Source organism: Equus quagga, chromosome 11 (genome assembly GCF_021613505.1).
Source record: "Equus quagga isolate Etosha38 chromosome 11, UCLA_HA_Equagga_1.0, whole genome shotgun sequence".
In the NCBI taxonomy this organism is placed as follows: domain Eukaryota; kingdom Metazoa; phylum Chordata; class Mammalia; order Perissodactyla; family Equidae; genus Equus; species Equus quagga.
Window position 1 is genome coordinate 65,309,688 of NC_060277.1, and position 15,206 is coordinate 65,324,893.

The window sequence follows — 15,206 nt, forward strand, 5'->3', positions numbered from 1 at the left end:
ATGGGACAGTGCCTATGACCACAGTGTCATGGGTTAGAGCATGGACTCTGGAGCCGGGAGGCCTGGGCTCAAATTCTGGCTCAGCCACTGACTGTGTAACCTTGGGCCAGTTACTTAACCTGTCTGTGCCCCTGGCTCCTCCTCTGTAAAGTGAGGATAATAATATTACCTGTGGCCCAGGGTCACAGGCAGGATGTGGTGAGACAATGGCAATGTGTGCAAGGGGAGGAGATTAGCGCCTGGCAGCAGTAAGTTCTGTGAACATTGGTTGCTCTCCCTTAAGTTAAATCCTAAGGCTACAGGTTAGATGTACCCACTGTGCAGCCAAGATGGTCTGTGGGGAGGAACGGCCAGTAGGCCGGAGTGGTCAGGAAGGCTTCCAGAAGGAGGAGAGCAGGAGGGGCTGGCCCTTGTCTCTCCCCGGACTGCACGGTTCCTGCTGCCTTTAGCGGCTAGCTCACGAGCTCTCTTCAGCATCACCCGCAGGAGCAAATGGTAACTGAGTGTCTGCTGTGTGCAAGCCACTGGGCGAGGCCCTGAGACACACAGAGGCCCTTTCCCAGGCTGGATGTGGGCAGGGCATCTCAGAACAATGCGACAGGCAGCATGGCTGCAGCCCAAAGCTGGGGGACAGGGACCAACAGTGGGACAAAAGGTTGGGAAAGCCACTGTGAGCTGGCTTGTGAAGGGCCCCGAAGGCTGAGCTGGGATGTTTGCAGGAAACAGGGAGCTGCCAAGCATTCTTGGGCAGGAGGGGACAGCTGAAGCATCAGGAAGTGTCAGGCCCTGGATGAGCTGATAGGGGTGGGAGGCGGTCTCTGCCACACCTTCTAGGCCCCGTACCAGAGCTGGGGTGGGGGTGGGGAGGGCAGAGGAGAATCCCACAGCCCTCTCCTTCGTGGTCTCCACAGCCTGCTCCTTCCCCAGGTCATGACGCCCTGCAAGACCGGCCACCAAGCATCCCTCTGCCCAGTCCCTACATCACCTTCCACCTGTGGACGGATGAGGAGCAGCTCTGTAAGTGACATGACTTTGACTTCCTCCGTGGGGAGCTGGCTGGAAAGAGTGGCGTGTGTGTGTGTGTGTTTCTGGGGGGTCTTTGTGTGTCTGTGTGTCTATGTAGGGTGTCTATAGGTTTGTGTCTGTTTGTGTCTCTGTGTGTGCATCTGTGTGTTTGTCTATGTGGATGTATCTGTGTGTGTCTGTGTTCTGTGTATGTATGTGTGTGTGTCTCTGTGTGTGTGGCATGTGTATCTGTTGTGTGTGTGTGTGTCTCTGTGTGTGTCTGCTTGCGTATCTGTGTGTGTGTCTCTGTGTATCTATGTGTGTGTCTCTGTGTGTGTGCATGTGTATCTGATGTGTGTGTCTGTGTGTGCTATTTGTTCCTGAGTTGCTCGCACATCTAGAAGAAGGACACACGTTCTCTGTGTCAGAGTAGCTCAGTGCCTTAGCCACTGGCCTCACGTGTCTTTAAAGTGCCGCATGTCCATGATGATGCCAACAGACAATTCACGTCCCCAAGAAGGAAGCAGTCACAAGAAGTTACAGTTCATGGAGCACAGGTCCTTCCAGAGAGACTCACTCACCCTCACCTGACGCTTGCCGTCCACACTGATGTTCCCGTCCCACTGTCCCCCGGCTCTTCTCGAGGGAGGGGGAGACAGAGGCGCAGTGGGAAGTGCTGGATTGGTGAACCGTGTTCAAGTGGTTCCTTTCACGTGCTGGGCCACCCTAGATGGACTCAGTTCTCTCTCTGGGCCTCAGTGTCCTGGTGGGAAATGAAGTGAAGGTGGATTAGAAAAGCCTGGAAGTTTTCCAGGAGCTGATGGTCTGTTATCTGTGTCCCACTGGAAGCTATGGGGAGTAGGAGAATAGAGGATGCTAATGAGGAAATTCAAACCAGAGGACTCCAGGGTCAGCTAAACTCAGACGTACTGGGTTAAGCTGACTTCTTTACCGCAGGACTTCTCAGAGCCTTTAACATGTTTACTAATGGAACTCAACAAGAGGTGGAAAGAGAGTGCAGGTTTCTCAATCTTTGTTGGCCACAGAACCTCTGTTCCTTTGTGGAGCATCTTGTGGGGCTTCTGTTCAGCTACACAGTGTTTGAGAAACATGGAGCCACAGACATCTCTGAGTGAGGCCCTGCCAGCCTCACGTACCCTCTGCACACTGACGGTCCCCTTGTCCTCTGCATCCCAGGGAAGGAACTGGTGCTCTTCCTGCGCCCACGATCCCAAATGCGCCTCAGTGCTGACCTGGAGGCTTTGGATCTGCAGGGCCTCCTGCCAGACCGGGAGTTGGCCCGGGTGTCGGTACTGTCCACTGACAGTGGCATCGAGCGGGACCTTCCTTTGGGGGCTGACGAGCTGCTTGCACCCAGCAGCCCTGAGATGGAGCATGGGGGGCTGCAGCGCAAAGGGGGCATGAAGAAGCGGGCATGGCCCCTGGACCTCTTAATGCTCGGCGGCTGGGACGGGCCCCCAGGGCTGCACCGGAGGACAGGCAGGCCCGACGGGGACGGGGAACTGCTGCCCGGGGTCTCCCGGCTGCACACGGCCCGGGTGCTGGTGCTGGGGGACGACAGGATGCTGGGGCGCCTGGCCCAGGCCTACCACAGCCTCAGGTAGGGCCCCAAGGGGGGCGGCTGGGGGCTGGGGCTGAGGGGGGCACAGGTGGGCCTGGCATGGACTCGTGAAGGATCAGGGAATGGTCAGCGAGGGTCAGGAGGCAGAGGCCAGTGCCGGCTGGGGGTGGATGAAGCACAGTGTCCCCCGCCCCTCACCCTGTTCTTGGCCTTCACGGAGCCCTGCCCTCACTGCTTTACTGCACCCGTTCGAGAGACGAGAGAGCAGAGGCTCAGAGAGACTGGGTAACTTGCCCAAAGTCAAGAGATACTAAATAGCAGAGCTGGGATGTGGAACGAAGTGTGCTTGAAGCCAAAACTTCCGCCCTTACCCCTATGCTCTGCTGCCCTTTGCCAGGAAACGAGAGACCCAGAAGTTCTGCCTCACCCCCAGACTCAGCCTGCAGCTGTACTATATCCCGGTGCTGGCGGCTAAGGTGGCTGGACAGGGGCGGGGCGGGGGGAGGGGGAGAACTGGGGGACCGCCTGGAGGGGCTGTCAGGAGCAGGGGGCTGGGTCAGGGGCTGGACAGGGATACACTGCAGCCTCGTGTCCCCTGGCTCCAGGATCGCCCTTCTCTAGGACACGGAGCTAGGAGGAACCTTAGAGGTCTTCCGTTCCGGAAGCCATGGACACGGGCTGTGGGCTGAACACGGCCAGAGAGATGTTCTCTCGCTGTGGCAGCCTGCCCATGGCTGGTTCTTGTTTTGCTTTTCTAATGGAATTAATTGCAAGCCTCTCCTCAAACAGGGGCTCACACACACGCACACACAGCATGCTTCCTAGGGTCACATAAAAGGACACTTCAGGCGGTGGGAGCCCATTGATCTGTTGGGGGAGATGCAGCCACACTTGCTGGCTTTCGTTTCTGTTGCCCACTCTGCTTCTCACTGGGGAGCATTAAATTCAAAGCAATACTTGTCTCTCCCCTTTTAAGGCTGATGACCATTTTTCAGTGTCCCTGCCAAGTGGCCCTCAGTGAGGGGTATTCCAGCTTCATCTGAGGTATAAAACAGAACAGCCTTCACACAGAGCCGAAATGGAGGCCTCGAGAGGCTAAGTGATTGGACCACATTCCCAAAGTTAGTTTGCCTAGGACTTGTACCTGGGGGCCCTCTAACCAGGAGGAGAGTGCCAGAGAGAGGGCCTGATGGCTCTGTCCCATCCCCTTGTCCCCAGAAGCCCGCAGCATCCAGGCAGCCGGAGCTTGGAGAGCTGGCTGCGTTCCTGGGCCGTGCAGATCCCTGGTACCAGAACACCGTCAACACCCTGTGCCCGGCCATCCACAAGCTGGCAGAGATGGTAGGGGCAGCGAGGGAGGGAGGGTGGGAGGGATGTGGGAGGGGGCCATGCCAGGTGTTGCCCTTGACCCCTGACCTCAAGAGTTAGCCCAGGGGGCCACAAGGTGGGGTGAGGCAGGAAGAGGAGCCCTAAGCAGCTAGTGGTTGGAATTCACTCGGAACACTTACTGGGCACCTGCTTTGGACAGGACCACCATGGGAGAGACGAAGCAGAACGTTCTTTCATAAGTGTGTGGGCCAATTGTATTCCTTCCTTTGTGAGTTTCCTGTGCTAATTTCTCTGTGATTGTTATAGCTAATGCTTCCTGAGCACTTCCACATGCCAGGCACTGTCTAGGCACTCACGTGCAGCCGCCCAACCAAGGAGGTCCCCTTGTCGGCAGGTGCACCTGTTGCCATACACCCATTTTACAGATCCAGCTGAGTCACAAAGAGAGGAGGAACTTGCCCAAAGTAACAAAATCGGTAGTGGAGTCCCACTTGGAACCAGGCAGCTTGATTCCAGACACGTCATCCTCACCACAAACCAGAGTACCACCCCTAACCTCGGCCTGTGGGGGAGGGAAGTCATCTTTTACGATTTGAAATGGTCTTTACACATTAAGAGAATCTTACCCTTTTCGCTGTCATATGTGTTGTAGATATTTTTCTCCACTTCGTTATTTGCCTTTCAGTTTTTTAGTAGGTTTTTTTGACTTATAGAAGTTTAATATTTTTATGTAGCAATACGTGGATAGCACTTTTATTCTGTATCATTTCTGCCTTTGGACTCATGCTTTGAAAAGCCTTCTCCACTGATTAAATTATATCCAAGATTAAATAAATTTTCACCAGTAATTCACCTAACCCTTTTTTTTTTTTTAAGATTTTATTTTTTCCTTTTTCTCCCCAAAGCCCCCCGGTACATAGTTGTGTATTCTTCGTTGCGGGTTCCTCTAGTTGTGGCATGTGGGATGCTGCCTCAGCGTGGTCTGACGAGCAGTGCCATGTCCGCGCCCAGGATTCGAACCGACGAAACACTGGGCCGCCTGCAGCGGAGCGCGCGAACTTAACCACTCGGCCACGGGGCCAGCCCCTCACCTAACCTTTTAATGTCTCAATTTTTATACTTAAAGAAACTACCTGCAATTAATTTCAGTGTTTAGTGTGAAGTATGGAATTTTATTTCTTTCCAAATGTTTAGCCAGTTGTCCTAAAGCTATTTATTGCACAAACTGTCTTACCCCATCAATTTGAATTGCCACTTTTATCATTTACTAAATTCTTACATCTGCTTGAATTTATTTCCGGATACCTATTCTTTCTCATTTATCTATTCATTTCTGTACAAATGAGTGCTTTTATACTTTAATGTCTGGCAGAGTAAGCCTACCCCATTACTTTTCTTCTTCAAAACTTTTCAGACTATGCTTGTTTATCTATCTTTCCAGATAAACTTTAGAATTTCATTGTCGAGTTTTTTTTTAAATCCCATTGGGATTTTGATTGAAATTTGGAGAAGAATTAGCATCTTTAGTGTATTAAGGTACCTCCTCTGGAAGCAAGCGTAGCTCTTCATTTATTAACGTCTTCTTGTATATCCCTCAGGATAGTCATACAGTTTTCATCATGAAGCTTTTATGCATTTCTTGCTAAATTTATTCCACATGTTTGACAGTTTTTTCTTGCAGTTGTGGATGGTGTCTTTCTCCCATAATATTTGGGTAGTAGTTGCTGCTAGTTTAAAAGGAACTTGTCAATTTTCACTTGTTATTTTCTAACTTGCCACTTCACTGAGATCTCCACGTTGCTTTATTGCCTGATTGATTGGGATGCCTTCTTAGATCTTTTATTCTAGTAAGATATTGGAGGGAGGCATGTTTTCTGAATTATTGCTTATCTGAAAGTATCTTTGCATATATGTGAAAGACTGTTTAGCTGGGTATTAAAAAACCTTTTCCTCGACTTCGACAATATCACAGGAGGAACATCGGATGCAGGTCTCATTTATGATCCTTTGTTAGTAGCTTTTTTCCCCTACCAGGACACATGTAGGATTTTGGTTTCTCCATGCTCACTTTTCCCTTATACTTAACAATTCATATGGCCCTTACACTTACTCCAAAAGCAGCTTCCACATGAAGAGACTGGAAACAGTGTAAGCAATGACAGCATTATTAGAATAAGCTCCTAGTTCCTCAGTGTGACCTTTCTGAGGGGCACAATATTTCAATAGGCCAGACGTGAGAATTAGAAGAGGTATTATAGGATCAGATATGAGATGGATGAGATAAGCTCTGAGCTTCTTTCCGACTCTGAATACTATCAGATTCTTTGTAGATGTTCTGTTCTATTTATCTAAAAAAACCCCTATCATTTTGCTTTATAATCATATGGGGAAGTCTATAGGACATGGCACTAGTCATTTTCCAATAAGATGTAAACATTAATTAGTTTATTAATATATTCAGATACCATAAGAACTGAAAGAGAACATCAGATCATCTAGTTCAAACTCTCATGCCCAAGGTTACCTGGCTGGTGAGTAGCTACACCAAACCCAGAACCCAGTCCAGACTCTCTCCTCGTTAGTTAAATCTCAAGCATCTTGTCTACTCCAAGCACCCAGCACGTGCCTTACACATAGCAGTGACCAATATGTCTTTGGGCACTTGAAATGCCTGGGGAGATGGGGCTTTGGATAGGTTTTGGATTTGACTAGGAGTGGCAGCTGGGTGATAGGAAAGGCTTGGACGATGCTGAAGGACCAGCTGGGTTAGTGCATCACAGAGGGTATGTGGGGGAGTGGGAGCTTCTCTATGGAGAAAGTGGTACCTCCCACAGCAACATGGAGGAAGGTGGCTGAAGACATTCTCTGTCTCCCTCACAGCCTCCCTCCCTTGGCTCATCCAGGACCGTGGACCCCTTCATCCTGGATGTCATCACCTACTATGTTCGCATGGGCACCCAACCCATCTATTTCCAGATCTACACGGTCAAGGTAAGCTCCCCACCTGGGACTCCAAGGATCCCGTGTCAGCCTACTGGAGCCCAGGACCCCACAACCTAAATACCCTGGGGAGACACGAGTTACTAGGGTGCAAGTCATAAAGTCATCACCCCGACACTCTTGTTGTTAACTTTACCTTCTTAATGTCTGGGTGAGTGAGATCATTATTGACTTCTAAGACCTCAAGTCCAGGCAGAAGCAGATCTTCCTGGGGAAGGATTCTCCTTGGTCTTTGATCCCTACGGAGGATTGAGAATTGGAGATAGGCTGGTATGGACGTTATCACCAGGAATTGCTTTACCTCAGAAACCTTAATCTCTGCTTTTCTAGTCTCTGATCACAAACTCCTATCCCTCCCAGGCTCCCTCACCTCTCCCCCCACACCTCTGGTTGACCTCATAGAGACCTGCAGGGCCTTCCATTTTCTTAGTGCCCATCAGCTGCCTGCTGCCTCCCTCTCCTTCCTGCCAATCTGACTCGCTCTCTCTCCTCACCCCTCACTCCCTCAGCATCCCTTCCCTGCTGTCTCCCCTCCCAGCAAAACCCACACCCAGAGCAGTGCTGCAGTGCACCTTACCTTGTGCTAAACACAAGCTTCTGAGCACCGCCTGGAAAAAAATCCAAAGCCCTTTGGCTTGACGTCCCTACACATTCATGGTGTCCAGCCTCAGCTGGGCCCACAGCGCTCTCTTGGCAAGCTCCCTCTTCCCCCGGAACAATGGCTGTTAAAATTTTTACCACCTTCCTCAAGTTCTTCACTTTCAGCCCATGACTTTTCCACCCACTCCACTGAAAAAATAATGGCGGCCATTGGTCTCCCCAGACTTCTGTCCACACCTAGAAATGCATCCACAACCATTCACGTTGTCACATTCTTTACCAGTGCGTGTGGACTGCCTGCATTCAGGAGAAACCCCTCCATCTGTGCCCTTCGCCCATCTGCTACCACCTCCTCCTGGACCTCCTCCCCCCCCTTCTTTTTCCCCTTCATTCTGTCTTTATAACCTAAAACAAACAAAACAACCTTTCCAGACGGTGAGGCTTCCATTTATTTTCCTTTTGAGGGTGTGCATAGTCATGGGTCTTGGGAGGGGAGGTCCCGAGGGGCAGACTTTTTCCAGGTCTCAGTCTTGTCTCCTACCTGTTTTCAAGCTCCATCCCTTTACTGGCATTGAATGGTGGCAGGGAACTCGGCTCCTTAAATCCTTTAGTTCCCAAGATTAGCCAGCTCTTGTCAGCTGATACAGGCAGAAAGGACGGCTCCTGGAAGGCTTTCTCCCCTCTCTGCTCTAAGAAAGGTGAGAGGAGAACCAGGAGAGAGGGTCACAGAAGTGAAGGGCAGGTGGGCTTCACGAAGGGGGAGATGCGGGCCTTGATTCTTGTAATTGTGACACAGACTTAGATGTCTTACATTGAATTGTATACACAAAGGAAAAAAGTGTAGTGGTCCACAGTGTCCAGTGCAGTAGGGGGCCCAGTAAGAAAGGACAGAAGGACATCCTTCGGGCCTGGCAATTTGGCTTCTACTGACCATTGTCGCTTTCTTAGTGACCCTTACTGCAGACCACAGGAAGTGGCCAACACACACCTACATCCTGGCTTTATTCTATGTAGCTCCTTGAAGCCCCGGCCTCAGCAGGCACAGGGTCTGAGTCCTGAGGGATGGCGGGCAGCGCTGCTGTACAGTGGAGATTCCCAAATGTCCAGCCAGAGGTGGACGGATCCTCACTGCCCTCCACCTGCTTGGACTCGGTCACTTCCTCATTTTGTCCTCTTCACTTACAAAGTTCCACTCCGAGTTCCAGTTTTGTATTGGGGAAGACTCTTTTAGTTGCAAGTAACAGAAATCTTAAAAATCGGTTCAAGAAAAGGAGAAAATCTGTTGGGTCACATTGCTGAGAAGTGCAGGGTTGATGTGGCTTCAGAAAATTTGGATTTGAGAGCTCAAACAGTGTCGTCAGCACCGCCCCTCTCTCGCTCGCTTTGTCTCTCATCTTGGTGACAAGACCACCCCAACAGTTCCAGGTCCACATTTTTCTAGCTTAGCAACCCCAGTGAAAAGAGGCCTTCCCTTTTCCAATAGTTGCAGCAAAAGTCCCAGGATTAAGGCAAGTGCTTAGCCCTATACCCGTCACTGTGACCAAGGAGATGGGTCACATGTCCACCCGGAGCCGGAGGTGTGGGGTCAGACGGTCTGATTCACCATGGCCATTCCTTATGTCTCACTTGATCCCCAAACCGTGGCGGTCTGGCTCTTCTAAAACCATTCTTGCCAGTGACCTCCAAATTGCCAGGCCCGAAGGATGTCCTTCTGTCCTTTCTTACTGGGCCCCCTACTGCACTGGACACTGTGGACCTACACTTTTTTCCTTTGTGTATACAATTCAATGTAAGACATCTAAGTCTGTGTCACAATTACAAGAATCAAGGCCCGCATCTCCCCCTTCGTGAAGCCCACCTGCCCTTCACTTCTGTGACCCTCTCTCCTGGTTCTCCTCTCACCTTTCTGACCTCCCTCCCTTCTCTGTCACGTTCAGAGATGCTTCTTTGCCCCTTCATTCTGTCTTCGTTTTCCACACATGCCCTGATGTTGCCACCTCCAAGCCTTGGCTCATGCTGTGCCCTAACCTGGAACGCCCACCTTTCCCCCACCTCACCTCCTCACATCCTCCAGCAAAACTGCCTCACCTCTGGTCCTCTCACCTCCCACCCAGAGTGGTACTTCTCCTCTGTGACTTCATGATGCTCTGGGCACAGCTCTGGCATCTCGTCTACCACTGTACCTACCATATACCTGCAGACATTTGTCAGTCCCCGCCAAAACTGTGAGTCCCTTGAGATAAGGGACTGTACTTTGTTCATCTTTGAATCTCCTGCTATTAACACAATAAGTAGTGTGTGTGTAAATCGGAGGACCAGTCGACGTGGTACTGAAGGACCAGCCAGGAGGAGTGCGTGTGGAGTTAGAGGCAATGTGGGATTATAAAAAGTGCATGGCTTTGCTTGCTGGCTGCGTGATCATGGGCTCCACCTCTCTCTCTACAATTAATTTTCCCCGTCTTTAAAATGGGAATAGTAATCTTCACCTACCTTAGGGTTTTTGTGAGAATTCAGATGAGTAGAAAGATATAGTAAAGAGATGGGGGAGACGAGGGCCAGGAGGTGAGCCCACGAAGGATTCCCGTCCTTGAGAACTCGCATTAAAGCCCCAGCTTTGCTGCCTGTGACCCTGGGCAAGTTGCTTAACACCCCAAGCCTCGGTTTCCAGATCCCTATGATGAGGCTGAGATCTCACCTCCGAGGGTTTCTGTGAGGGATAAATGAGATCGTGTGTGTCAAGTGCCTGCCAGAGGGTCCAGTGCAGAATAAGGTCTCAACAAAAGGGACTCGAGCCCCCCCGGGTCTCCAACCCTTGTTCCTTCATGCCTTTGTGCTCCTGTTCACCCAGAGACCCAACCCACTCATATTCCCGCAGCAAACCTCTGCGATATAGACTTGGACATAGATAAGTGATCCCGGAATTCACTTGGGGTCACCCTGCTAGTAAAAGTCTAACGAATATTTGCTTGACTCCCCAGTCCACGTTGTAGGGGAGACCCAGTCCCCCTGAGATTTCTGTGAGCGCCTGGGGGCCTGTTCCTCACGGCGCCTCGCCTCCAGCCTCCTGTCTCACTGAATTCTTGTTCTTCACTCTGCACCTGTGATAGGTCTTTTCTTTATCGCCTTCCCTGTTTTGACCTAAATAAGGGATTTAGGCCTTTTTCTTGATTTCCAAAATACAAACCAAAGCAACACAAAACAAACAAATGGAAAAAACCTCTGAGGCTGGTGAAGGGAGTAAACATCTCAGCAATGCAAATAACTTGAAATCGAAGATTCGTCATCCATCGGTGCCCTTTGGCCAAAGGCCCCAGAGCACACCTGTGTGTGGACAGAGCTGGGTTTGCCGACTTGCTGCAGTGAGGGGAGCGCACACCATGGAGCACCATGAGGCATCTCAGCAAGAGGCTGTTAGAAAGAACCTGTTATAGGATTTGGGCTTATGTTGGGTGATTTGGGGGATGGTTCCAAAAAGCAGGACTTCGCTCTGGATCAGATGCTGTCAGGAAGTAGAAGTCATTCTACAACTGGGCATCTCAGTACTCTCACCATAATCCTTTGATTCTGAGGCGCATCAGTTGCTCGTATTTGCGGGGATAGAAGAGTAGAGGGTGTGGCCTGCACGGTGTTCGCATTTTTGCCTGTGTTTGGATGTAACTGTGGCGTGGTCAGGTTTCTGTCTTGACCCATCTCGGTCACCAAGTGACCTTGCCTAACAGTGTTGGGGTCTGTGAAACTGTTCACAGGCAACAGGAGAACACGAAGGCCTCGCTGTGAGTGCCAGGCCAGCACCCAGCTTTCTGAGGCCACTTTTCTCTCTCTCCATCCCTGTTTTCAAAAATCCTGTGGCCACTCTTCCCTGTTGTTCCGACATCCTCTCTCTCGCCCCACCCTGCCCACACCTTGCCTCTCCCCGTTTCTCTGCCCCTCTTCCTTCGGGAGCCATTCCTCCCCCCAAATTTCCCCTGGATCTCACGAGAGCAGTCAGCTCTCCCTAGCCCTTCCCTCCCCCGGCCCCAGGCTTCTCTGTGCCTGTCGAGGACTGTCAAGTTCTCCTCTCTGGCCCTCACCCTTTCATCCTCCCCTACTGGTGTCTACAAGAGATTTTTTTACCCCTCCATGTGAATTTTGTGCCCTGCTCCTGCCCTCCCCATTTAGACAGTAGTAGTTACAGGCAGTTTGGGTTTCAATAATAGTTTATTCTACTGTTTATACATATATTATATTTCTGTAGAAATGGACAAAGTCAGACCCAGATAATCAATGGATGCAGCTCAGAATCTAGCCTTAGCAGAAGGGATGGGAGGAGCCCTGCCCTGCTTCTGGACGCTCCCCAACCATCTTCATCCTTGGGCTCAGGGGTTCAAAGGGGGAGCTGCCTCTGGCAGACAGTCAGCTTTCTCCAAACCTCCTTTGTCCTCCCCTCCCTCCAGATCTTCTTCGGTGACCTGAGCCAAGACCCTCCAGAGGACATTTTCCTCACTGAACTGACGGTGAAGATCCAAGACTCCAAACTCCCCAAAGGTGAGCATCTGCTCCCCCTTTTGCAAAGCTCACCCTGACTCAGCTTCCTCAAGCCCCATTTCCAGGACATCCTCCCACTTCTCATCTAATGATCCCTCCATCCCATCTCTGCTGAGTACCAGGGTGCCCTTGGCTCCCTCCAGGCTCACCTCAGGGGTGCTGCCTTTCCATCCAGGGAGAGATGCTGTGAAAATTCCTCAGCTTAGCTACCAGCTCAGTGAGGTAGGGAAGCCGGGTGGGGAGCGATGGGCACCTCCCACCTTCACCAATTCTCGTCATCCCCCAGATGGTTTTTCACCCAGGAGGAAAGGCGTGGCTGAGGGCCCAGGGGCTGAGCTCTCCATCTGCTACCAGAAGGTCAGTGGGCATGGGCGTGGTCAGGAGGTACAGCTGGAAGCAGGTGTCAGGGACATTTGGCGGGGGAAGCAGACAAAGCCAGAGGAAATTTCTGCCCTTTTCTTGACACTGCCCCCAGTTTCCCAACCTTTGGAGAGTTTTGCAGGGATGGGAGGGTTATGCGTGGCCTTACATGTAGATGAAGAGGGGATCTGATTTAAGGAACAAAGGGGCTGTCCCTCAGCTCAAAAATACCTTCGTCACTAGCTGACCAGATGCATTGGAGATGTCGTCCTTTGGGTCTAGAAGGCTAAACATACCCCCTGGGGCTAATGCTCTAAGGCTTTGTCCCCTAGCCCCTTGTTGGACATTAATGACACAGACAAGACTCTTGGGGCAGGGATTGGAAGCGAGACTGTTGATGTGAGGATGCATGGGGACAGGGTAGTCCTGAGGACCCCCCTCTGTGCCTGCATCCTCCTTTCCAGGCCCTGCTCAGCCACCGGGCCCAAGAGGTCACCGTTTCCCTGCGGGCCACTGGGCTGGTCCTGAAGGCCCTTCCAGGCAGTGACACTGAAGGTGAGGAGCTGGGAAAGCAGAGCAGACAGAGAGAGAAGGACAAGAACAAGAAAGCTTGGTAGCAGTCACACAATAATGATTCTTGACACATTATGCACTATTATGAAAGTCAAGAAAACGCTCTCAACCTGTTGGGACCAGCGCCCTCCTACACCTCCTTGGTGCCTCTGCTATAGATAACCTCCTGGGTAACCTCCTGGGCCAGGTGTTCCTTCCATTCTTAGCATGCCTAGTAGCTGTGGGGAACTTCAACATAACTTTCTTCCATTGAAAAAGGGGTTCAGAAGGAAGTGAAGAAAGGGATTGAGATTGGTGATGCCTGCTATGCCTGAGGATGCAAAAACTTTGTGGATTCACCAGGGAAGGGAGGTAGATGATCAGGAGGGAACTTGGCTAGGACCAAGGTGGAGTCAGGAAGTGGGGGCTGAACAGGCATGGGCAGGGATTAAAATTGGGTGGGTCCATGGAGGTCTTCTTAGGACCTAGAATCTCCAATTCCTCTACTTCCCTGGAGGTCCATTCACAGCCGCCCACCCCCCATCTCATTCCTCCCAGTTTCAGGGCCCACCCACTGCCCCCCAACTGCTGCTTCCCTTCCAGACCACACATGCCTGAACGTCAGCGTGACAGAGGTTGTCAAGACCTCCAACTTGGCAGGAAGGTCCTTCTCTGTAAGTACTGGCTAGAACGGGAACTGGGGATATTCAAACAGGCAGGTGGCTGGGAGCCCAGCGGGGAGGGTGTTCAGAGAAAGGGATTTCAGAGCCGTTCAGAGCCTTTGCTATTGAAGTGGGCCTTTGTGATTGAAGAAGAATCTGCTTTCCAATCAATCTGTTTGAAATATGGAGCACCAACTGGCATAAGTAAGGCACTATGAAGTAAGCTCTGCCCTCTACTTACTGGCCGTCTGAGGACCTAAGACACCCAGCTAACTACAAAATGCGTGCATGTTGTCATCCCCCTGCTCTACACAGCAGCCAGACCCCTAAACAAGAGCCCAGCCTTTGACCAAATCAAACCAGCTCTTTCAGCCTCACGGCCCCCACTGCTGCCCTTTCCCTTTGCCCTTATTGGTAACTATTGATCTAGATTCCCTTACTGATACAGACATAGGGCCCAGCCATTTTCTCCCTATCTGATGGCCTCTCCAGACTTCACTTCTCTTCTCAGCTGGTCCTTGGGTCCCATGTTACACCTGAACCCTGTACTCAGACACCCTCAACTCCCCCATACCATCCACCAGGCAGACACTCACTTCAGATCAAGCCACCTACTCTGTCTGTATGCTCAGGTTGCTGAGAGCTTCTGGAATAAATACTACATCCATGTAGTTAGAGCCACAGCAAACCTATGACCTCCCACCTCAACCAGATCGTGGGCATCACTCACCCCTCTTCCCTTCCATCTCCTCTGGGCTCTTCTGCAGCTGCTTTCAGTTCTCTTTTCTCCGGCTTTGCCCTCCCTTTCCCTACTGCTCCTTCTTCTTAGCCTATAAACTTGCTCAGGTCCTTTCCATCCTAGAAAGAAAAATCTCCACCATGACCCAGCTACCCCTCTAGCCACCACTGTATCTCCTTCTTTCCCTTCTCAGTCAAGCTTCTTGAAAACCCTTCTAGAAGAGTTTCCAGTCCGTAGCCAATGACTGTCCTACCCACTACCATCACAGCCCACCCCACTGTGGCAAAGTCACCTCCATGTCACTAAGACCAAAGGTCACTTTTTAGTCCTTATATTTCTTTATCCACCCTTTTAAAAATAATGTTTTAACCTATAAACAAAAGTTTAGTTATTTATTTTGGGAATTACAAAAAAGCATGAAGAAGTAAATCCACTAGCAATCCCATCACCCAGAGAGGATGACTGTTAACTTTTTTGTTTTCTTTTTTTAAAGATTGGCACCTGAACTAACAACTGTTGCTAACCTTCTTTTTTTTCTTTTTTCTGCTTTTTTCTCCCCAAATCCCCCCCAGTACATAGTTGTATATTTTAGTTGTGGGTCCTTCTAGTTGTGGCATGTGGGACGCCACCTCAACATGGCCTAACGAGCGGTGCCATGTCCGCACCCAGGATCCGAACCCTAGGCCGCCGAACCGGAGCACGCGAACTTAACCACTCAGCCATGGGGCCAGCCCCAACTGTTAACATTTTGAGGCAGCCTTTTTTCTAAATTTTTTTACCTAATTGATAGCTACATACATACTGATCTGTAACTTGATGTTTGCACTCAAAAATATACTAAGGCATTGTGAAT

The 15,206-nt window shown here is 50.8% G+C and overlaps 1 protein-coding gene across 5 annotated transcripts in view; it reads left to right on the top strand.

The window, feature by feature from the left end:
• Positions 1-15,206, top strand: part of PIK3R6 (phosphoinositide-3-kinase regulatory subunit 6) — a 53,567-nt gene that overhangs the window by 30,297 nt on the left and 8,064 nt on the right. For 3 of the 5 annotated variants that reach the window (XM_046677457.1, XM_046677460.1, XM_046677461.1), the window contains 9 exons: positions 928-1,017; positions 2,203-2,626; positions 2,985-3,063; positions 3,806-3,928; positions 6,797-6,907; positions 11,950-12,040; positions 12,327-12,397; positions 12,865-12,955; positions 13,511-13,626. In XM_046677457.1, the coding sequence (XP_046533413.1) occupies positions 928-1,017; positions 2,203-2,626; positions 2,985-3,063; positions 3,806-3,928; positions 6,797-6,907; positions 11,950-12,040; positions 12,327-12,397; positions 12,865-12,955; positions 13,511-13,626 (1,196 nt within the window). The remainder of the gene's footprint in view (positions 1-927; positions 1,018-2,202; positions 2,627-2,984; positions 3,064-3,805; positions 3,929-6,796; positions 6,908-11,949; positions 12,041-12,326; positions 12,398-12,864; positions 12,956-13,510; positions 13,627-15,206) is intronic. The other 2 variants (XM_046677458.1, XM_046677459.1) reach the window with 2 other exon arrangements.